The following is a 25,269-nucleotide window of genomic DNA, read 5'->3' as shown; positions in this document are numbered from 1 at the left end:
TAAAAAGAAGTATATACACATAGTTTTTAACACAAATCTTCACTGCAGTTATTATTCTTTAGAGGATCATTAAATCAACATTAACTATTGTAAAAAATTATTTGAAGCAAGTAAAGAAAGAGAAAATAAAAACGTAAGTAGTAAAGTGACTAAATGACTTTAGGGATGAAGAGAGAAATGGAAAAATAAAATTTCATAATCCTTTTTGACACATCTGATAAGGAAAAGCATGATTTTTCAACCATCTGTCAGGAAAAAAAAATGCAGGACTTTTCAACCCATTCTACGTAGTAAAACAAAATAAGGCTGAGTAGATGACAGCAAAAATGATAAGTTCATCACCCACTATAAATGCAAAAAATGACAGCAACCAATATAAACCCACTCAACATAAAATTTCACACACCTAACTCGAAAGAAAAGCAAAAATCTAAAAAATCAATCATAAGCTCCAATGGACGGGATAATGAAGCAGAGCAAGTTGGGTCGTAGATTACTACTGTTTCCTACACCATTTCCCGGTCATCAATATCCTACGTTACATCTAGCAACCCTCCTACACTCCAAAGGCTTCTCCATCACCATTATCCAGACTCCTTATAATCCAATAAATCCTACTTATTTCCCAAACTTCACCTTCCGCTCCTTTTACCACAGCTTGCTTGAGTCATATTCTAAGTTCCCTCCGTCTGACCCTTCCACAATCTTATCTGTCATGGATGATTGCTCGGAACCGTTCCAGGATTGCTTGTCTCAAATTTTGCAAGAGACTAGTGCTGCTACAGACAAAGAGCCTATTGCTGCCTTAATAACAGATCCTGTGTGGAAATTTGCTGTGTCTGTTGCTGCTAGCTTTAACCTACCTAGGATGGTGCTGAGGACTGGTAGCATGTCGTCTTTACTCGTTTTCAGTTCCCTGCCTTGCTTACGAGAAAAAGGATATTTCCCTCCCCAAGGTAACTTCAAAACTTGATTACTTTTTCCTAAGATATTGTCCAGCCAGAAAGACAAACTTGGTGGGATTTATCTAGTAACACTTGAATTAGACACAAAATATATTGTACAATCAAAGGTGGCGTGTGTGTGTTACCTGCTCCTACACATTTCATGCGGCATGTACTCATGTATATGGCTACATGAAGACGCCTAAGGCATGTGTACAGCACACGCCACTCATGTTACAGACTTTCTTACGGTGTTATTTTATATACTAACTAGATTAGTCCCGTGCGATGCACGGAAATATAGAGTATATATATTTTATGTATTATTACGTATCAAAAAAATTATTGAGATATAATCATTAGTTGTAAATGCTAATTTTATAAAATTAATTTTGAAGAACAAACCGAATATGAAAATTTAAGCACATACATAAAAGTTAGATTTTTAATATACGAATTTAATTAAACAAATAAATAATGATTTTAAACTTGTAATATATACAGGAAAATAGAAAAAATGTATACATCAAAGTATTTTGTTCGATAAAGTATAAGGGAAAGATGTACTAGATACCAATAGTTGGTGATAGAAGAAAAATAAATAAATTAAAGAGTATAGATAAATTGAGAGGAGGAGAAATTAAATTTGAAATTTGAAACCAAAGAAAATATAGTGACGTCAGATTTTTATTTAGGCGGGAAAATTTTTCTTATAAAGCTGTCATGTGGACAATATAATGTCAGCGGTTGTTCCTTTAGTTTATTTATAGATATAGACCAAAGTCTTTAAAGATATATGTATAACAGCACGCGCGCACACACACACACACACAAAATGTCTTATACAGAATCACTACTAGCTCCATATTTGAATAATTTCTTAGGAGTCATAGAGTCAGTGTACAGCAGCAAACGAGTAGTAAGCAGATGATGTCCTGATTTTGAATACAAATGTTATGTCTACATGAATGCAGGGCGGAATTAAAGAAAACCCAAACTCCCAATAGGATTTGTGCAATTAAAATCAACGGAAATCAAAAACATGAATTAATAGTATTAAGAAAGACAACCTTCAAGTTTATAGGCAGATATTAGCATAGCTGCTTTACAACCCATTAAGATACTGTATGTGTTGAAGTTGTTTTACACCTTTACTTGAGGTTATTAAAACTTCAGGTCTTTATATTTCTGCAAAAATCCTTGACCCCTCTCTTTTTCTCTCCCGCATTTCAGATCATAAACTAAACGAGCCACTGCCAGAGCTTCCTCCATTGAAAGTCAGGGATCTTCCTGTAGAGTGGCTACATAATGAAAGACTTGAAGCTCTAGTCCAACAAACCAAGATTTCCCAAGGTGTTATAGGCAATACCTTTGAGGAACTGGAAGATTATTCGATAGCTCGAGTTCACCAAATCCTTTCCATTCCCATCTTTCCTATAGGCCCCTTACACAAACACTCACCAACTTATGATACCAACTATTGGGCACAAGACCAAACTTCCATCGGTTGGCTGGATAAGCAACCACCCAAGTCTGTATTGTATGTGAGTTTTGGGAGTGTGGCAGCTATGAGTAAAGCTGAATTTCTCGAGCTAGCCTGGGGACTGCTAGACAGCATGGTGCCTTTCCTATGGGTTATCCGCCCCGGATTGATCCAAGGTTCAGAAGCCAATAATGACTCATTGCCAGAAGGTTACCTTGAAATGGTAGGTGAGAGAGGGCATGTTGTCAAATGGGCACCTCAATTAGAGGTTTTATCCCACCCATCTGTTGGAGGGTTTTGGACTCACAATGGATGGAACTCAACTTTAGAGAGTATTTGTGAAGGAGTGCCAATGCTTTGCCAGCCTATCTTAAGTGACCAGAATATGAACGCGAGGCATGTTAGTGATGGTTGGAGGATAGGATTGAAGTTGGAAAAGGGGGTAAAAAGAGAAGAAATAGCAAGGTCAATAAGAAAACTAATGCTGGAAGAAGGGGAAGAGATGAGGAACAGAATCACAGCTTTACAGCAGAAGGCAACTCTTTGTGTCAAGGAAGGCGGTTCTTCATATATATCTTTAGAGAGGCTTACCAGCTATCTGCTATCATTTTGATTCACTTATTCATCATCATTGAATTTTGTTATTACTAAATAAACTGAGAAGAGTTTTTCTTTTAATCTTTTGTAGCCCAAAATTTGAAATAATAAGCAAAAGACCCATGGAGCAGTTGCTCCATAGATCCCGTGTTGTATGAAATTCAGCAATGCACGATGCTCAACACGGATATTACATGCATGACACCTTCTTGATATGGTTGTTTTCCAAGGATATTCAGATAGGCATAGTTTCAAGGCAATATGATACATACCTTATACAACACAAAAAAAAAAAAAAAAAAAAAAAAAAAAAGACAATGCTATCAAGGTTTCACTTTTCCCTAATTTGGCCCTGCTAAGAAAGAAAGGCATGATCCTATATAAAACTCATTACAGAGAACTAGAGAAGCCTTTAACTAATGTCCTAAATATCAAACAAATTTCTGAGAGAGAGCACTACAGAGAAGCAGCAAAGTAAGATGAGGGTAAGGGTGCTCCTATTTTGCACTTTTATCTCAAGGCCAGATTACACCAATGTTCAACCAAGCAACTATTCTCCACACAAAACGCTACTCACCACCGTCATCCAAACAAGCTACAAATCTCGACACTATCCGATTCCCGTGTTTCCCCTTTCACTTTTTAAATGATGGCTCCCTGGTAATGTCATATCTGCACCAAGAAAGTAGTCTTAAAGTCTTAATTGCCCTTAACACAATCTATATAGAACCACTGCTTGTCCTAGATTTTGAGCAAGGGTGTGGTCATCCCAACACATCTTCGCAAACAGGGTTACTACTTACTATCACTTCAACATCTTCGCTTAGAAGACTCTAAATCAACTCTAACATCCTGAATTTCTTCAATCAATTTGAAACTAAGTATAATAGTAATCAGCACAAAATATGAATTCAGTAATCAATTTTTAATGAGTAATTAGATGATAATTAGAAACTCATAATTTAATAAGCATAGCAAAACATATTGTAATTACAGGATGAATAACAACTAATAATTCATGTTCTGCATGCGGATTTTAGAGAGGCAAATCCAATTATCAATCAAATAAACATCAAAAGGGTGAATTTCAAGCAAACATAAACAATGAATTTAAGAATTAACCAAAAAATGAGTGGAAATGAAACTAACCTAAACAATCCATGAAAGCTTGACATAATTTTACTCCAGAAGTCTCGTTCCGCCCGATAAGAGCACCACTACCGCGCCACCGTGGGAGGAGGCGACGTCGTTTCAAGGTGGAAGAAGTAGAACGTCGAAGAAGGAGGATGTGGGTTGGATCGGCGGCGTTCGAATCACCACCATTATCGGAGGAATGCCGCCGGCGAGATTTCCTGGCGACGGGGTCGACTGGTGGGAAATGTGATTAATTAATTACTCTTTCTATTTTAGGAGTAACATTTTTTTTTAGGAAAAATTGATTCTAATAATCCCACCTTTCATCGGTTCGCTATTAATAATCCCACTTATCGATTATTATTTAATAATCCGACCTTTGGGGGCATCTTCTCTTATTGGTCTCTTATGACCGGTTACTTGAAGAATGGGTAAATTTTTTTTTTTTCCTCTTTTTTTTTCTTTCTTTCTCTCCTGTATTATCCCTCATCCTCCATCACAAGTTAGCCAATCCCCCATCACAAGTTAGCCAATTCTCTCTCTTCCCTTTCCCTTCCATGACTTTCCCAAATTTCCACCTCACTTTCTCTCTCTTCCTACCACTAGATAACAATAGCAGCAATAGGGAAAATGTGGATTGCATCAGGTTGGGTGTTTCGTGGGAGGGGAAAGGACGAGATTTTTCAGGTGAGCGTTTCGAGGGTAGGGGTTTCGTGCATAGGGTTGTCGACCGTAGTAGACTGGTAGGGCGTCGCTGGGGGTGGTCGACCTTGGGTGGGGGTTTGTCGTGGGTGGGGCGGCTGGTTTGTGGGTGGGGTTTTTCGTGGATGGGGATGGTTGGTCCGTGGTGGGGGTGATCGGTCGTGGATGACGGTGACTGTTTTAGAAAGGAGGAGGTTGCGTGTGGGAGGTGGCTGATCTGGGTGGTCAGAATCAATGGAGGGGAAGGGGAAAAGGAAAAGGAAAGAGGAAAAGGGGAAAGAAAATATTTTTAATAAAAATTTAAATAATTTTTTTTATGTTTAACTTTGGACGAATCATAAAGTGACATGTGGTATGATTTGAAATTTTCTTCCTGGAGGCGGATTCACCATGCATGGTGCATCCACCTCCTAAACGCATGTTTTTTCTTTTTTTTTTTTGTAGAAAAAAAGAATCTCTGTTTTTTGGATACTATTAATTACTTGATTTTTGGATCTTCTTTCTATATATATAGTGTGTAAACTAGGAAATTTATATTCAGACTTCAATTTTCAAATTGAGTGAATTTGTAGAGAGAGAAATAGGGAGAAATCAAACTTTAAGAGAGAGAAACTAAAGAACATGGCCAATCATGGCGAATTTCGACATGATTCAGATCGCCGTTTTGCGTTTGATGATCAAGATGATGATGATTTTGGCGAGACTGAAGACATTGTTACAGAAGGAAAAGGTAATGTAGCTTTATTTTTTTGTAATTTAATTGAATTCCATGATTTTCTTATTGATTTTATAATTTCGTTGAATTTGATTGAATTGATATCTTGAATTATCATTTGATTGAATTGAATTATAATTATTTTTCACAATGATGATTTATTGCATTGATTTCTTGAATTATTAGTTTATTGCATTGATTTCTGGAATTATTAATGTATTGCTCTGTTTTTTTTAATTTATAATGTGTCACGTTGAAGATGATGAAGATGATGTTCTTTAAAATTAGCACACATGTTCATTATATTATATTTTAATGTTCTTTAATGTTGCATATAATGTACATTACATGAATCTTATATATAATGTTGTTTTGTTAACCAATGTACATTTATATTAGCTACAATGTTCATTATGTCTCTTTCTACACCAATCAAATTTGAATATGATGCTCATTAATTTTGGATACAATATTCATTTATATTTTGGCTAATGTTCATTTAAGTTGACTATAATGTTCATTTAAGTTGACTATAATGTTCATTTTATTGACTACAATGTTAATTTATATTTATGAGAATCCACAATTTTATTAATTGCTATGTACAGGCTTTACAGAATCTACTACTTCTGAGCTACTATTTAGAAAAGTAATGTCAGACAAAGAAGCATGTGATTTGTACAATTCATATGCTTTTAAGCATGGATTTGGTACACGCAAAGCACTTAAAAAGACAAGGGAGGATAAAAAGACAATTCGAATGCGAACTCTTGTTTGTAGTTATGCTGGCTTTAAGAAAGTGAAGTCTGATTCTGTGTACCAAAAAAAGGATTACCGTACCGGTTGCAAAGCATTTATCCAGTTTGATGTTGATAAGGACATTGGTTTGTATCATGTTGTCAAACATGAAATGGAGCATAATCATAGCAGGGTTCCCGTTTCAAAGAGGCACTTGATTAGATCTCATAGAAAGGTTGGTCAACATTAAAGAACATTACTCATATAGTAAAAGAACATAGTACTGTGTTTTAATGTACATTGTATTATTTTATAAAGAACATGTATGTGATAATGTTTTCATTACAGGTTTATGAGGATCAGATTCAAATGGTGTCTACCTTGACTGAAAATGGTATTCCTATTGCTGATGCGTATCGTGTAATAAGGAACCAAGCTGGCGGTGAAGCTAATCTTACCTTTCTTCAAAGAGATATTTACGTTGCATTAGCTAGTGAGAAAAAAAAGAAGTTCGACGGTTGTGACACAAAACAGCTTATTTGTTATTTTAAAGAAAGGAAGGCTTTGGAGTATGACTTTTTTTATGATTTTGATGTTGATGAAAAAGGGCATCTTCTGTCATTTTTTTTTCGGGATAGCAGGATGAAAGTTGATTATGATGCTTTTGGTGATTTGCTAGTCCATGATACTACATATCGTACTAATAAGTACGGTATGATATGTGGTCCTTTCGTGGGTATGAACCATCATAATAAGAATGTAATGTTTGGTATTGGATTTCTCATCAATGAAAAGTGGGAATCTTTTGAGTGGCTCTTCAATACTTTCTTAAGATCAATGAATGGCAAACATCCAATTACCGTCATGACTGACCAAGCTGCATCAATGGCCAAAGCTATTAAGGTTGTATTCCCTAACAGTCGACATCGATTATGCACTTGGCACATTGGTGAAAATGCCAAGAAAAACATCAAAGGACTAAGGGCAAAGGAAGGCTTTACTGACTTATTTGACATTGTCCTAAAATACACTGATACAATTGCAGAGTTCGAACATTATTGGACAAGGTATGTCTTTGAATTGTTTTTAATTATTTTGCTCTATTTTTTTTTTAATTTATAAGTTCATGTTCTTTATTTTTATTGCAATGTTCTTTACTTATAATTTCAATGTTCTTTGTTCAGTGTTCATGTTCATTAAAATTTTAGAGTATGTTCTTTTTATTTTATAGTATGTTCTTTTTTATTTACACGAATGCTCTTTTAAGAAGTATTATATATTCTTTTCAGAAATAATGTATGTTCTTAGTTCAGAAATTAATAATGTATGTCCTACCTGCTGTAGTTTTTTAGTTGTGAAATATGTACTTTATAAATACACAATATGTTCATTTTGATTAAATGCAATGTTCATTTTTAATATGAATGATGTTCTTTATTTTATATGTTCAGTATGATTACAAAATACAAATGCAATGATAACAAATGGCTCAGCAATCTGCATAATATTAGAGAGATGTGGTGTCCTGCATATTCAAAAGACTTTTTCAGTGGAGGAATTCTTTCTTCTCAAAGGAGTGAAACTACAAATAAATCCGTTTCACGTAGACTTCATTTTACTCATGGTCTTTGTGATTTTTACAAGTCATTTATTGAGGTTGTTGATGAGTGGAGGAGCAAAGAAAATGACAAAGACTATGACCGTATGACAGGGAATCGCCATTTAGTGTGGGCTGATGTGGGTTTGTTAGAGCATGCTAGAAAAATTTACACCATTCAAATTTATCTTCAATTTGAAGACAATTTTATAAATGGTGTTCCATGTATTGCAAAGGTTATTGCAATGCAGCCTCCACTCTTTGAGTATCATGTTGGACATCCAAAAAAGGACTTGATTATGCATACAGTAACTTTTGATGAGTCGGATGCTACGGTTGAGTGTACTTGTAAGAATTACAGTGAAGTTGGATTACTTTGTAAGCATGCTCTTCGTGTCCTACATCTCAACAACATTACCTACATTCCTAAGAAATACATTATGAAAAGATGGACTAAGGCTGCTATGTGCACAAGGGTGGATGATCATGTTGTTGAAAAGTCTGGGGTGACCCCTTCAAGTGTTTGGAGATTACAACAAGTGAGGACTTTCATTCGATTAGTTGATCGTGGGCAGCATGATTTAAGTACACGTAAGGTAATTGAGGAAGCCATTGCTGAGTGTACTAGTAGAATTGAAGTCTTGTTGAGAAATGATGACAAGGAAGTAGGACAAGGTGAAGAAAACACAAACGGACAAGCAGCTACACAATGCTCTGAAGTTGACAATTTATTGGAGCCTATTGATGTGTTACAAGCTGATAATGAAGAACCAGCAGAAGTTGCTGAAATTTCAGTTGAAAATGAGAAGGAATCCACCGTTAAAAACCCCATTAGTACGAGGAAGAAAGGACAAAGGAACACCCGGCTTAAGAGCACTCAAGAAAAAATATGCAACAAGTTGAAAGGGCAAAAGATTAAGTCATGGAAGAAGAAGAGTGAAAAAGGTGTATCCATAATGAAAAATAAAGCTCAGAAAACAATAAAGGTATATTATATTTCATGATAATAATGTCTTTTAAATAATGTTCTTTATATCTATTCATTATGTTCTTTGTATTTGTTCACAATGTTCTTTGTATTTGTTCATAATGTTCTTTTTTAAATAGGCTACCTTTATATTTGTAGGAGTCTTTGGCTGTTCCTGAAGGAAATATATTGGCTCATTCAGATCTTTTTGGTGGTTCAATAGAGTATTTCGAACCTGATGAATATTTTGGAGTTCATATAGCCCCGGTTATAGAGTAAAAGGTATGTCTCTTTCCTAATAACTAATTAGTTTTAATTTATTTTACATTTTATTATTTAAAAGTTTATTTACTAATTAATCTTGGTTTACATTTTTTGTAGGCTTTGTCAATAGCGTTCGAGTATCAATTTTTTTTTTTTTTTTATAGTTTACAAAAATCATTTCTATAACAAGATACTTTTATCACGGACACAATACATTTCTTTGATTTCATGTAATAATTCCTTTTACACAATATAGTACACATTTTTTTTTTTGGTTTTTTTATAATTACTTTCATATATAAATAAAATGCTTTAGTTTATAATTAAATTATATATATCAACGCACATACAATATGTGTCAACATATATCACAACAACTGATCATAAATATAAATGACCATGACAATAAAAATTAAAGAACATATTGTTATAAAGTAAAGTTCATATTGTTATAAGGTAAAGAACAAACTATAATCATATAAAGAACATACTGTTAAAGTATAAAGAACAGTACAGTAAAAGTAGAGCATAATCTTTGGGATAAAGAACATAATATTTTAAATAAAGAACAACAACTAAAATTATAATATATCCAATTGTACATATCAATATGTTTCTTATAACTTTGGTTTTTAAAAAACAAAATGTAGTTCATTCATCAAACAAAATTTTGGATGTATTTGGATGCAACGTAACGAACTTCTGTCCTCATCCTGTTCATTGCATGACTCATCAACTCATACGCATATTGCATCCTCAACTTCTTCACAGGTTCATACTGAAATTTGATAAATATTTAAACCCAAGTTAATAATAAATAAAATTATTTTTCAGAACTATACACAATAAGTAAGACATGCTTACATTTGAGGGTTTTAGGCCACAATTCCATCTCTTTTTGCCGTAATAGCACTCCATATGCCTCATTGCGTATATGGCACAATCAACCTTGTTTGTGCTTGTCTGTCATGCCATAGTTAATAAAGACACAGAGAAGTTTCGAACCTTCTCATGACCCTTCACTCCTTTAGTCCCAAGATAAGTTGCATACGCGTTCAACTATTTTTCCAAACATTGAAAAAGAACATTCTATAATTAACAAAAGAACATTACTTAATTAAAAACAAAAGAACATCACACAATCAAGAAAAGAACATTACATTAATATGACAAAAAATAAATTATAACCAGCATATCACATTGTTATTAAAAGAACAATATATAATTATGCAAAAAATGTTGTAAAAATTAAAAATCACTCACAATTTTCTCTGCGTAGTCATGATACTTGTCATTTATTTTGACACCTTCTACAAGAGGAATGTTGTCGATGATTTCCAAGCATTTTTTTTTTCATGTTGATGCAGAAAATGTAGAAGTGTGAGGATGCATACACCGGAAAGAAAACCTGACAGTTTGATAATTAAAAAACCAACATCAATATAGAAAGTATAAAATTTTCATTTAAAAAAGAAAGAACATTCAATGAGGCAAACAAAGAACAATAATTGAAAAAGAGAAGAAATTTTTTAATAAAGCTTACCAATTGGAAGTTACTAATGTCTTCAATCACCATTGCTTCCAAATAAAACTTTAGTGTTTCCAAGAACTGGTTAGTTCTATGTTCCAAAGTGATATCTTGACTACTATCATTATATCCATCATCCATACACAACCAATTCTGCATAAATATGCACATATAAGCATGGATAACATTCAAGTTAACTGTCAAGCAATTGGAAAGATACTTACAAATGGATGGTTGGTGAAAAATAATCTATTCTCATTTCTCTCAACATTCTTGTAGTTCAGAATATTTGCCCAAGCATCTACCACCTCATTGTATACATATGTATCACTCAAAAGTGTCTGAAATTGTGTGCGGTTAAGCATAGTTGTACCATCATCATACAACAAGTCACTGGAAAAAAAAAGAAGTAATCATCTTATTAAAAAGAACATTTAAACAAAACAAAAATAACATCTTAATAAATCATCTTAGTGAACATCAAATGTCTTAATAAAGAACATTATCTTAATTTAGATAGAACATTGCCCAAGATTAAAAAGAACATCCAATATCACTAGAATGAATACTTACTCTCCTGGATAATCATTTGTAAGGACAAATTCCAGCATCATATGTTGTTCTTCTTCTGAACCTTCCAACAAATGTGAATATTTAACTAAATATGGAGATTTGAAGATCAAAGGCAACTTCCTTTTTCTCTTTTCAATTCTTGGTGATTCATCACTACAAAAACACATTTTACAATTCAAAATCAACATACTAGGAATCAAAGAACATTATATTAATATTTAGGATTAATATATACCCTTTAACCATATTTCCTTTGTTTTTTATCTTCTTTGATACATCCTCTGACCCATCTTTTTCTTCATTAATTGAATCCCTTCATTTCAAACATAAAGATCATTTAATATAACACATAATTACATAAATATATATACATATTAAAAAAAATCATATAAATTGAGAAAAAACATACCTCCTTTCATAAAATCCTTTTTCTTTTTCATTTTGATTTTCATTTTTTTCTGCAACACCTACTTCATTCTCTGACTTTGTCACTTCCTCTTCATTATTCCTTTTATTGTTAACCGCATCTCTATAAGAACAGCAGAAAAATCATCATATATAAAACTAAATAAATAAAAACAGAATTAAAGAACAAAAATACATGAATAAAAAGAACATTGTAGATTGAAGGTAAATGAATGTACCTCTGTAAGACATTTTCAGCTTTTGAATTCTCAACATCAGCATCGTTCTGAATTTCTTCACTGATTACCATGACAGACATCATATAGTATGAAAAAAGCATCAAAATAAATATTGATAAAACTAAGGAACATTTTATATTAATTTAAAGAACATCCCACATATAACTAAAGAACATCCAATATTTCACTAAAGAACATAATAGTACTAGACTAGATATCATAATACAAACCACCAAATAACACAACACTGTTTGATACATTCAAGAAACATAAATAGAATATTACAAACCAACATAAATAAAATACAAGCACAACTAAAGTACACTAACAAAGCACATGAAAATATTACATACCACCAACATTTTTAAAATACAAGCATTAAGGACAATAGTTTACCCTGTCTTGTCCACATTACTTTTTCCTTCATTCAGAGCCTTGTCAACAACATTAATCTCTAGTTGTTGCTCTTTGAAAATGTCATAGTCAATTGCATCAAACTCCATTTCTGGTACCTTAACATCAGCTGATCCTAAACAGAGCTTCAACTCTAGATCAAATGGCTGCTCAGACATCCCATAAGTTGTGGGTGTAGCCACTTGATTGAATACGAGAGGTTTCAATATTGGGGATTGGATTGGTGTACTGATGTACTGCTCTTGCTGTTGTTGGTTGGTTGATTTGTCTTCTTCAACATGGTTGTTTGGCTCTGGTTGTTGTTGATTGATTGGCTGGTTTTCTTCAACATGGTTGTCTTGCTTTATAAAATTCATAACCACCTCATCAATCATTTCTCCAAACCAGTCAGCTCCAAACAAGTCATTGTCTTGACTAAGTATTGAGATGCCCTCCCCTCTTTCAATTTCAGTCTGTGGTTGAAGTTCTACCGACATCTTGTACCCACAACACTTTAACCACATGGATGTAACATTGTTCATTGCGTTCTCTTCAACCAAAGGAGAAGAGTAGAATTTCTCTCCCATCTTCAGCACATTTGAGAGATTGACAAAATCAGCTGCAATTCTCTCTGTTGCTTCACGAAACATTTTGTTATACTCCTATAGATACATTATAAAAGTACATGAAGTTGTTATAGAGAGAATATGTTACTATTATATAAAGAACACTGTATATATTATGAATGAACATCATGTACATTACTGTCAAATAAAGAACATTGTATATCATATGAATGAACATATTATTAAGATATAAAGAACATTGTATATCTAATGAATGAGCCACATATAAATTATAGAAATTAATTATATGAAACAAATATTAATACCTGAACATTGTTTAGAGCAGTCTGATGGGTGTTGTTTTGTTGCTGTTGTTGCTGTGGTTCTTCTTCCTTGTGCTGTTGATTCTCAATATTTTCTTCTACTTGCTGTTGTTGTTCTTGCTGTTGTTCTTCTTGGCCTTCAATCATCAAATTTTGATTCCTCACAAAAATTGGAAGTTGGATTCTATCCAACAATGTTCCAAGCCCAATTCCTGATCTAATCTCAAGCTTGACCCTGTCTTTGATTTTCTTCCCCTTCCACACCTTGATGAGTGGATGCTCTCTTAGCTCAATCACGTTCTTCTTTTGTAAACGATCAAAATAACAAACCTAGTTTCCAATTACCAAAATATCATCAATGAAATTTAAAAATAAAAAAAATTATAACCTATACAATATAATTAATATATTATAAGTTAGAAACTATGTATTAGTCTTACCATGATGAAAGGAAGTGGACCATAGAAATATCTGCCTATTTCACCATTCACATAATCTGTAGCATCAATTAAGCTTCCAATGGTATAGTCACACCAATCATATTCAGCAATTCTATTGGTCTCCTTGGCAGTGTACAAAAACCTAAACAAATAACATTCAATATTTTTAGAAAGAACATTCAGTCTATTCAAAAAGAACAATCAATATAAAAGAAAAGAACACACACCATAATAGTAAAGAACATTGCTAATAATAATAAGGAACAATACTAAAAAGAACTAAAAAACATAGAGTACATTTATAAATGAACGTTCCCCAATAAAAAAGAATAAATATAAAAGAAAAGAACATTATACCTTAGCAAAGGTTGTTTGTTGCTTGTGCTCTTGATGCAACAATTCACAGCCAAAACTAAGAAACTCCTCTTCCAGTCATCATCAACACGAGTATTAAGTTGTGCTAATGTATGGGCAACTTTTCCCAATGTAGGAAATATGCCCCCATGATATTTCTTGTAACGACTACACATCTCCTTGTACAAAGGATCTTCAGGCTTGGGCTCAACAATTTTCTCACCACCATATGGAATTCCATATACACAATGGACATCCTTTGCATCAATTTCAAGTGCTCTGCTCCTATCACACTTTATATACACCCCATGTGTTTCAAATTGGGATATCAACATTGCAGAAAAGGATGGTTTATATCTTGGAAAATCTAGATGAATAAGTCCACCAAAGCCCATGTCTCTAATAGCTTGCAATTTGTCATCTTGTTCCTGTATACTCCTTACCAAAACCATCATAGGTTGTGCAGATTGCCTTGTACTCATTGGGTCGATGTCATCAAAATCAGAATCATCATCTTCCTCTTTATCTTCCTCATTAGTATCACTTGCAAGTATAATTTCTTTCTTTGCCCCCTTATTAAGTGGCTGCCTCACTTCTACAATCGTTGAACCTCCTGGTACTTGAGAAATTGATTGAGAAACACCTTTTTTCAGGTTGTTCATTAACCGGGAAATAAGGCTCACCAATTGGACCCCTTCTTTTTTTCAAAACAATTGATTTCTTCTCTTTATGCTCTTGTTCCTTTTCTTGTTCCTCAACTTCTACAGGAGCTTTTCCTTTCTTCTTAATTTTCCTATTATTAATGTAGACTATTAGCATATCAATATAATATAGAATATCAACAAAAAAAAACATTATAACATAGTATTTGCTTACTTTTTTTTTGTTGCTATTTGTTTAAAATGGTATTTTTCTTTGCCTTTTTTAGCATCTTCTGTCTGTGATTCTTTTTCTGTTTTAGGCTCTTTCTTTTCCTCTACTACATGTTCCTCAACTTGTCCTCGAGATCTGAATATACACATGACATAAAAGTAAAGTACATGAGCAACCTTACACATAGTTAAAAGAAAGTTAGACACTTAAAATGAAAAAGTATACACTTGAATGAAAAAGTATACACATGAACTACCAAGCCCAATCATTTGTGAAATCATTTGTCATAATATATCCATTGCCCTTTGACTTGGCAACTTCTATTATATAGCTTCACGTGAGGTAATATATTGGCTAAAGAAAATTCTTGTTGATATGATAGTTACGAGTAATATTTTATGACAAGAGATGCATATACGAAGTACTTGATCTAATCTTGATGATTCAGGCCTCATAAACCTTTTTCTATTTTCTACTAGTTGTGGCAGTTTAATTTCCTCTGCGTGAAGTTCAATTCCTCATGCTTTTAGAGTCTAGAAGAGGAACCTAAGTTGATATTTTTTTTACTTACGAATTAATTAATTATAATTCATAGTTACATAAAGTTAATTAGTCCCATTCTAATCCAAAAAGTATTTGCCGGACTGAAACTCCCTACAAAAACTGCGTAGTTCTGTCCAACCAAGTAAAAAGCACCAAAACCCTGGCCCCTATTTACCACCCCTGCCCCGCTCTATATCACACTCCATATCACTGCTATTAGAATCTATTGCTCTTCCTTGTATGTGCTTATAAAGCAATGATTGAAGAAAATTTATAGTAATTAAACAAAATGCACATACCCTCCATCCACCCACCCAATGAGATAACTACTACATAATGGGTACTACATTAGCAATATCCTAGTGCCTTTAATGATGCTTGTTTTATACTGGTTAATATGGTACTACTTAGCAACAAACAAGGAACAACCGACGAGACTCTACCATAACTAGGCTACAAAAATGTGTGTGGTTTGCTGCCATAACAAGCTGAACAAAACCAAGTAACCCAAAGAACTAATCATAAATTACATGTGAACATTGCATAAGCATCCATAAAACATTGCATCAACTAAATAAAGAACATTAAATACATCATCTAACAAAGAACTTTCCACCATCTAACAAAGAACATTGTAACATCTAACAAAGAACATCTTATTATCTAATAAAGAACATTGTATCATCTAATGTAAATAATATTATGTAAAAAAAAAAAAATCCAACAAAATAAAGAACAATAAATACATGGAGAATAAACATCTACACTTTTTTAATCCAAACATTAAAAAAATCCAATCATACGAGTAGATCTATAAAAAGCAAAAAAAAAAAAAAAAAACAAAATCTCTTAAAAAAATATAAAATTGAACTCACCTTGAAGTTTCTGTAACTATTTCTTCTAGAATTTTAGGGTCCACAATAGTGTTTGGATTTGCTTTCTTCTTTGAATTTGTCCTTTTCCTCGTTCTTTTCTCCTTCAATAATGAAACTATTGTACGGTTTTCATCATCATTCTCATCATTTTCATTTGGTTTTTCTTTGCAAAACCAAATGAAAAAAGAAAAACAAATCAAAAAAATAAAACAAAAAATCGATTTGAACTCAAAAATCAAACCAAGCACAAAAAAGAATAAAAAAACAGAAAATTGCAAAAACTACTTACAGTCGAACAATTTCGTCAACCATACTTGAACAATTTCGCACCAACAAGTTCGAAATTCACCAAATTAATCTTAGGGTTTCAAGAATTTGAATCGGTTTGGTAGAGAAAACTTATAGAGAGAGAAATATCTAGAGAAATAAAATTTTAGAGAGAGAGAGTATAGTATGAAATGGTAAAAAAAAATTACTATGTTTATCTTTTTCCTTTTTTACAAAACTTAAGGTTAAAACAACTTATGTTCATTAAAATTGAACAAAATGTTCTTTTCTACTACCATGTACCTTATTACACAACGTAATGTACATTCCGCGTTTTTTAGAAATTGAAGGCCTGCGTTTTGTTAACAAAGCAATGTCGTTTTGCGGCGGATGCACAATGCGGATCGTGCATCTGCCTGCACCAACCACCAATTGGGTATGATTACCCACTATACCGGTTACTAACAAGTTAGGAACCATTAGAAGAAGATAACCCTTAAAGGTGGGATTATTAAATAATAATCGATAGGTGGGATTACTAATAACGAACCGGTGAAAGGTGGGATTATTAGAATCAATTTTTCCTTTTTTTTAACCTACTTAAGTTTAATCTTTCAAGGTAATCTTTATTGTAGGAGTACTAGATTTATTTTATTTATTTTATTTATTATTTTTTTTTTTGGCAAGGAGAAAGGTCTTACCGGTTAGGATACACTTCCTTGTTTTTTTTTTTTGTTTTTCCAATTGACGCATTTTTACTTTGAGACTATTCAAATATTTTCCTTTACCGGGCGTTTGGCAAGTGGGAATGGGAATTTGGGGATTATAGGATGGGAATGGGAGTTAGAAGGTGGGAATTCATAAAATATGTCAAAAGTCTTGTTTGGAAAGAGATGGGAATAAAGGGGAAATAACATTTTACAATTACGAAAACACCCTTGTATAAATTATTCCATTCTATTTCATTAATGGCATTTTAGTCAATTCATTACTTGTTTCCAATTCCCATCCATTACCTACTCCCCCTAGGTAATAGAATGATGGGAATAGAAACATTTTATTCCTATTCCTATTCCCCTTCCCCTTTATTTTCCCATTCCCATGAACCAAACATGGGAATTACCGTAGGTTGGGATTAATATTCCCAATCCCACCCTCAATTCCCACTTGCCAAACGCCCTCTTAATAGTTTTTGTGATTTAAACATAATGGTATGTAATCACAATATATATCTTCAAAATATCAGTTTTTTTATAATTTTTGTTTATCAATAATTAAAAATGTTAATGGTTGAATATGTGTATTGACAACCATGATTAAGGAAACGTGTGTCATCTAGATAGAAACAAAAATAAAATAAAATAAAATAGTTAGTGATACTCATGTCATTGAGAATGCAAATGGCTAATGTACTATTTTAGTTTTCAAAACATTGGTTTCCTCAGTTTTAAATTCTAATCTCTAACCAAAATTTATATTGAGGAGATTCAAACGATACCTTAGGGTTCGTTTGGCATCGTTGTGGTAATCTGTTTTTTGGTTTTTTGTTTTTTAAAAGTATATTATATATGTCACATAATGAATCAAAAATTATTTAGACTTATTAAAATCATGATAATTTTGAAAACTGACAACAAAAAAGTAAAAACACCTTTTTCTTGTTTCCTGTTTTTGGTTTTTAGTTTTCAAAAAAACAAGAAACTGAAAACAAAAAATGATGCCAAACAAGCCCTTACATGCTATTTTATATATGCACATAGAATATTAATCATTAATTCATACTCTACTATCAAATACGTCATTATTTTGACCACGTGAATATAATTTGGTGTTAGTATGCTACATACAAAGTATTTTTTTCATTGACTCAGGGCAATACTCCATAGTAATAATACTAATAATAGGTTTATGTAGAGGTTTACCTTTTTACAAGTTTGTGTACAAAACCTCTTGTTGTTAGGAGTTTAAAAAAAGAAGAGGTTTGTATTTCCTTTCAAATGTTTTGCAAGTTCATAAGTGTTTCAGTTAGGCGCACAATGCACTTTTATTATAGAGAATTTAATGAATTGTTATAGATAGCAGGTCTAACCTCCGTTTTGCATTATCTGCAACAAAGGAATATTTTATATCTCACAAATAATACCCGTTTGTTGCAGATAATGCGAAACGGAGGTAGTACATAAATTTTTTAACATGTTTATCTATTGTGGTGGTAATAGGTTTGCTGGGTGAGGGATTTGTATGATGATGGTGTAGCAACTAACAAGTGATCAAAACTATTATGAGACATGTCGCTTAAATTTAAAAAAGGCACAAAAGCTATTTCCACTGTATCATAATATAATGATCACAACATTTTAACTGACACATGTGCCAACATACAACTTTAACTATTAATATTTGTAATTATATATTTAATAAAAAAATTTATAAAAGGTTAATATAATGAAAATATGTATTAAAACTAGTCAATAAATATCTTACTCCGTACATAATAACGGACAACCTATGTTTTTTTTTTTATATTGATAAAAATATTATTCAAAATATTACAATTAGGGCCTGTTCTATTACGTTGAAATTCAGTTCAGCTCCTAATTTCCTTCTCTTATGAAATATTTATTTCAGTTCAGTTCAGTTCAGTTTAGCTTAGCTCAGTCCAGTCAATGAGAACAGATCCTTATTTCAGAATACGAACGAAGAGAGTAATACGGAGTGTGTAGACAAAAAAAAAACAAAAAAAAAAAAGAAAAGAAATGTTTATAGATGAAGGCGGCAAATAGAAATATTTATCGATTTACGGATATTTCCCAATAAAAAAAAGGGGAATTTTTTTTATCAAAGAGCCCTAATCTAGCACTCTCTACCTCATCTATCTTCCAGTTCCTGCGAGTTTGATATCATGCCTTCGAAGAAGACGACATACTTGCAGTAACTCATTCATCAATCCTCTGCTCCTTGTTCCGCCAATATTTTCGATCTCCTCTAAAAGATTAATAGGTATGAATTCCCTCTCGTTGTTTTTCTTTACTATTGTTCGGTTTGATTAGATTCTGAAATATCTAAATCTTTTGTTTTTTTCTTGCCTAATTATTTTGGAATTTCGAGCTTTAGTTTATACTTCTTGCATGTTTCGAGTCTCTTAGTTTCTTTTATTTCACTTGATTGCATCAATTCGATTTGGGTGGTCGTATATCTGGATTTTAGGGTTTATGTAATCTTGGGTTTCTTTTTTCTTTCTTTTTTTTTTTTTGGGATTGAAGCTGTTTTCTCTCGACATGTTACTTGCCATCGTTTTAATTTTATTTATTTTCTGGTTAATGATTGTCTAATGTCTTCCGTGATTGGCTTACTCATGTGTTTAATTTTCACCCAATTTCTTAGGAATATGGTTTCTTGGGATTAAAATTAGGTTAAAGGGATAGTGAAGAATTACAGAGATGTGCAATTGTATAGAATTTGTGATATCTAATTTGTTAATCAATCCCTTGGGAATTGGGATCCGGAAAAAAGCAAATGGTTTGAGCTAAGCTAATGTAATAAACACTAGGATGTAAACCTGTGAATTGCTTTCTCGCTCTCAATATTAAACAGTGAATGAACACTACGATGCTTTGTGTTAAGGGTGGCTGATAGTTGGAAGAGTCTCGTGCGGTATTATTTGTCTGAGAATGGAAAGAAAAGCAGCAACGCCGTTCTATATCCTTGGAATATGTGGATATCATAGAAAATATGTGCCTTCCTGCTTGTACATGTTACTAGAAGTTACCCAATGTTGTTTATATAGTTTTTTTTGGTTAATATTGTATTTGTTTTTTCTTATTTGTCATTTCTCATATCTTAAAATGAGTAAAAGTGTAAAGTTTCTTATTTTATGGGTCATTATTGATGCAGATCCTCAGTGCAGCGGTTTGACCCTCTGATACTTAGCCTCTAATGCCCTGGAGATTCTGTGGTTTATTGCATCAGTTTGAGTTTTCTGTTACTGTGTGTTGAGAGAAAGGGTGTTGCAATATGATGGGCACATTATCAATATTACCACTTCCAGCTCCACCAGAAGATGGGGATCTTGGCCCAACCCCACTTGCTCAGTTGCCTCCTGACGATGAGATGAAAGAAGCAGAAGATCAAAACAAAGCTAGCAAAGCGAGTTCAGTGGCAACACATACAAGAACCATTGGAATTATCCACCCCCCACCAGATATTAGAAACATTGTTGATAAGACATCTCAATTCGTGGCAAAGAATGGACCCGAGTTTGAGAAGAGGATTATTGCCAGTAATGCAGGGAATGTGAAATTTAATTTTCTTAATGCTTCAGATCCTTACCATGCTTATTATCAACATCGGTTGTCAGAGTTCAGAGCACAAAATCAATCTTCAGGTCAACAGCCGCTTTCTCAGCCTGGTGATTCGATGGCCTCGGAGGCTGATTCTGGTGTCCTTGCCGATGGTGTGGCTGCCGCAGATGAGAAGCCTGATCCTTCTGCGCAATTCAGACCTGTTCGTAAGGTACTTGAGCCTCCAGAAGCTGAACAATATACTGTAAGGCTGCCAGAGGGGATTACAGGGGAGGAATTGGATATTATTAAGCTTACTGCACAATTTGTTGCTCGAAACGGAAAATCCTTTTTGACAGGTCTTACTAGTCGAGAGATGAACAACCCCCAATTCCATTTTTTGAAGCCTACACATAGCATGTTTATGTTTTTCACTGCCCTTGCTGATGCCTATTCTAAGGTTCTGATGCCTCCAAAAGGCTTGACTGAAAAGCTAAGGAAGAGTATTGCTGATCGGACAACAGTCCTTGAGCGGTGTTTGCATAGGCTTGAATGGGAAAAGTCGCAGGAGCAAGCTAGGCAGAAAGCTGAAGATGAAATTGAGCAAGAAAGAATTCAAATGGCTATGATTGATTGGCATGATTTTGTTGTGGTTGAATCAATTGACTTTGCAGATGATGAAGATGAGGCACTGCCTATGCCAATGACTCTTGAAGAAGTTGTAAGGAGAAGCAAGGTTTCAGCGAAGGATGGGGATGAAGAGGAAATTGTTGAGCCAGGAAAGGAGGTAGCGATGGAAATGGATGAGGAAGAGATGCAGCTTCTTCAAGAGGGTATGACGGGTGCTACCCTTGAGGAAAATGGTGAGGAAAAGAAGGATGAGGTTAAGGCTGCTATGGATGAAGATGATCCTCCAATGAGAATTGTGAAGAACTGGAAGCGACCTGAAGAGAGAATTGCTGCTGAAAGAGACCCAACTAAGTATGTAGTTTCTCCAATTACAGGTGAACTGATTACCATAAGTGAGATGTCAGAACATATGAGGATTTCTCTAATTGATCCGAAATACAAGGAGCAAAAGGAGAGGATGTTTGCCAAGATTCGAGAGACAACCCTTGCTCATGATGATGAAATTTCCAGAAACATTGTGGGACTTGCTCGTACTCGTCCAGATATATTTGGTACTACAGAAGAAGAAGTATCTAATGCTGTCAAAGCTGAGATAGAGAAGAAAAAGGATGAGCAGCCTAAGCAAGTCATATGGGATGGTCATACAGGGAGCATTGGTCGCACTGCAAATCAGGCCATGTCGCAGAGTATGGGTGGTGAGGATCAAAGTGAGATCAATTACAATGATGGGAGGTCTCTCCCTGGTCCAGCTGCTCCTCCTCCACCGAGACCCGGTGTTCCTATGCTTCGTCCACTTCCTCCCCCAGCTAATCTATCTGTGAACATGCCTCGTGTACCAACCAGCAATATTCAGTATTCTACTCCAACCTCTGGTGGGCTTATGGCACCACCCCCACCTCGTCCTATGTACACTTTAAGCCAAATGGGTCCTCCTCTGCCACCTCCTATGCAAATGCCTCCTGGACAGCAGCATATGATGATGAATCGTCCACCAATGCCTCCTGCTGGGTCCATGAACCAACCTGGTATGCCAGTACCTCCTGCACCTGGATCTCAATTTACTCCGCTTGGTGTTCACCGGCCCTTTACACCTGTTCCACAACATGGTATGCCTGCTCCACCAATGCCTCAAGGAATGCCACCTCCACCCCCACCACCAGAGGAAGCTCCTCCTCCTCTTCCTGAGGAACCAGAGCCCAAGAGACAGAAGTTGGATGACTCTGCATTGATTCCAGAAGAGCAGTTCCTTGCTCAGCATCCGGTATGCTTTCTTTTTCCTTGCCCAAATTCTGTCTTTGCTTGAAATTTTCATGTCTGTCTGTCAAATGCTTTGTCACATAATCTGCAAATTTACTATTGTCTAAAGCTCTTTCTGTCACAGCACTATGCTTTCTTAGGAGCTGCTTCTCTTATTTTAGTGAGGCTCTATGGCATGTATTTTTATAGTATATTTCCTTACTTGGTAATATTGACCTGTGATGTCTTGTTTTACAAGGTGTGAATGTTGAAAGGACAGCTAAATATAAACTTCAATAACATATATATAGAGTATCACAGCTCCGGTGGAAATCGACTTTAATAAAATGCCTGTGTTAAGAAATTTTGAAGTCGTAGCTAAGTGTTATTCTAATTTAAGTAAAATAACAGTGCTCTTTTATTAAAACTCATTAATTTCGGTTTCCACCACATTCCAAAATCTTTTCTGGTCATAATCAAGGGAAGGGTTGCTAAAATTGTCTCCCCCCCCCCCCCCCCCCCCCCGCCCGGCCTTTTTTTTTTACTCTCTGTGTGTGTGTGTGTGTTTGTTTCAGAGGTAGTTTTCCTACATCTTCGTTTAATACATAGGTGGTACATGTTGACATCAAGAAATTACAAGAAATATTCCAGTGTGATGATGTGTAACTCCTAAACCCAGTGTGATAATGTGAAACTCCTTTTGCTGCTTTATGATTTGGATGGATTTGTGTATTGCTGGTATTCAATTGTGGCGCATTCTAGGCTTCTGCCAACTATAGTATTCTAACACATAAAAACTTTTAAAGAGGGAATAATTTTAGTCTCAAGCATAATGGCGGTGAATCTGTGTCATTGCTTCCTTGCTGGTATAGTGGTATGTCCACTGTAGGATATAGGCTGTGAGTAGCCTGCCAGTGTCTGGGTCGGTACAAGTGTAGATGTGTGTTTAATGTGCTTTGTTCTTTTTGTTCTGGGTTAGGTATTGATTATTATTTACTTCATTGAGTTCTTTCTTTATAATGGCAACACTTTGACTTTCATGCTTTGCAACTCACAATTTAACCATTAATATTTGAAATTATGTATTGAAACAAATCTAGTGACATTATATGCTTGACATTTGGTTTTGTATATTTGAGTACTCTAAAGTGGGGTATTATATTTTCCAATTTCACGAATTTACAAGTGTTGCAATTTTAAAACATTGTAAACCTGATTACTGCTCATAACTTCATTTTGATGTACCTTTTTCCTTTTTATCATCACCTTTAGATGTATGCAATGTAGATCCTATTATTGCAGGGTGTCTTTGTTCTGGGCAGACATAATCAAGCTGCCACCTTCATTAATTAAGAAGTAGAGCTTAGTCTAAGCTAAATCCTTAACCCCACTTGAATTACATGAGATGGAGCTAATTGTTGCTTTTGAATGTTTTTTTCTCTTCAGGGACCTGTCAGGATCAATATATCTGTTCCCAATGTTGATGAAGGGAATCTCAAGGGACAAGTTTTGGAAATCGTCATGTCCTTGAATGAAACCGTTGGTAGTCTGAAAGAAAAAGTATCTGGGGAAATTCAACTTCCAGCAAACAAACAGAAATTGAGTGGGAAGGCCGGTTTTCTCAAGGATAATCTCAAACTTGCTTATTACAATATTGGAGATGGAGAGACCTTGACTCTTTCTTTGAGGGAGCGTGGTGGCAGGAAGAGATGAACAATTACCTAGAGAACCCAAAGAAAGGCCCTTGTTGGAGTACTTCCTAAGAATTTTTCTATAAAATCCTGTTCGGTCCATGAATATTTCTTTTGAGATGATATCTTGAATTTTTTGTGCCCATGTATCTTAAGTTCAGCCTTGCAACTTCTTTATTGTTGTTACTAATCTGATTCTATTTGCCTTTGCAGCTCATCACTTCTGCTCACAAGTAGTCATGTCATGATTCTGATACTAACTTTTCTTCGAGTATAGTTGACCTCAATAACCGTAATTTGTTGTTTTAGTTTGTAATTGGATATCTGATTATTTTATCTTAGTAGTGCTGATATTTTTGGAGCACTTTTTTTTGGTGATAGGGAAGAATACTCTTTAATCTGGGCAAGGCTCCTTCTAATATGTTGGCAGATCTCCCAGGTACCTTTTGTGGTGCATGTTATGCTGCTGTGCGGCTTCTTGTCAAGTGAATATTGCTTTTTCTGGGACTCTTGACTAACAATTGAAGTGCTCTAGGTTATTTTTTCATTCATGTTAAATGAACAGGAAAAGTTATACTCCGTAGAAACCTATAAAGCTTGCTTGATTAGACGACTGAATGAAATGTAGTGGAGTTATTGATGTTTTTCCGTTTACCTTTGAACAGTGAAGCTACCTTTCTCTAAAGGGTTTGCAGAGTGGCATCTGAAGTCCTTTGGGCTCTTGTTGTGATACCAGATGCAGGTAGGAGAGAGGGTTTTGTTGCATTTTGTTTAGCCGTAAGTAGAATTAAGTCGTTTAGCAAGCCCTGAAATTTGGCTTTCTTTTGCAGTATGGGCTGGTTTACTGACTGCTCTTCTTGGAATGTGAAGGTTGATCTGAGATTTATCGGGATACTTGGTTTTTATTTTAAG

The 25,269-nt window shown here is 34.3% G+C and overlaps 4 protein-coding genes across 4 annotated transcripts; all 4 read left to right on the top strand.

Moving 5' to 3' along the window:
- Positions 1–390: 390 nt before the first annotated feature.
- LOC145594829 (UDP-glycosyltransferase 76F1-like) lies at positions 391–3,223 on the top strand. Its single transcript, XM_081651170.1, has 2 exons — positions 391–956; positions 2,178–3,223. Exons 1-2 carry the CDS (start codon positions 455–457, stop codon positions 3,038–3,040), a joined length of 1,365 nt encoding a protein of 454 aa, XP_081507296.1. The 5' UTR covers positions 391–454; the 3' UTR covers positions 3,041–3,223.
- Positions 3,224–5,274: 2,051 nt separating this feature from the next.
- On the top strand, positions 5,275–6,578 carry LOC145593507 (protein FAR1-RELATED SEQUENCE 5-like). The gene is made up of 2 exons (XM_081649758.1): positions 5,275–5,590; positions 6,184–6,578. Exons 1-2 carry the CDS (start codon positions 5,482–5,484, stop codon positions 6,561–6,563), a joined length of 489 nt encoding a protein of 162 aa, XP_081505884.1. The 5' UTR covers positions 5,275–5,481; the 3' UTR covers positions 6,564–6,578.
- Positions 6,579–6,634: 56 nt separating this feature from the next.
- LOC145596141 (protein FAR1-RELATED SEQUENCE 9-like) lies at positions 6,635–9,156 on the top strand. The gene is made up of 3 exons (XM_081652566.1): positions 6,635–7,380; positions 7,765–8,896; positions 9,037–9,156. The coding sequence occupies exons 1-3, from the start codon at positions 6,635–6,637 to the stop codon at positions 9,154–9,156; spliced, it is 1,998 nt and encodes a 665-aa protein (XP_081508692.1).
- Positions 9,157–19,337: 10,181 nt separating this feature from the next.
- Positions 19,338–24,577, top strand: LOC145595083 (putative splicing factor 3A subunit 1). The gene is made up of 3 exons (XM_081651441.1): positions 19,338–19,520; positions 20,415–22,691; positions 24,113–24,577. Exons 2-3 carry the CDS (start codon positions 20,535–20,537, stop codon positions 24,377–24,379), a joined length of 2,424 nt encoding a protein of 807 aa, XP_081507567.1. The 5' UTR covers positions 19,338–19,520; positions 20,415–20,534; the 3' UTR covers positions 24,380–24,577.
- The last annotated feature ends 692 nt before the right edge of the window (positions 24,578–25,269 follow it).

This window comes from Chenopodium album, chromosome 19, assembly GCF_948465745.1.
Source record: "Chenopodium album chromosome 19, dcCheAlbu1.1, whole genome shotgun sequence".
Lineage (NCBI taxonomy): Eukaryota > Viridiplantae > Streptophyta > Magnoliopsida > Caryophyllales > Amaranthaceae > Chenopodium > Chenopodium album.
This window is presented reverse-complemented; position numbering and strand designations above follow the sequence as displayed.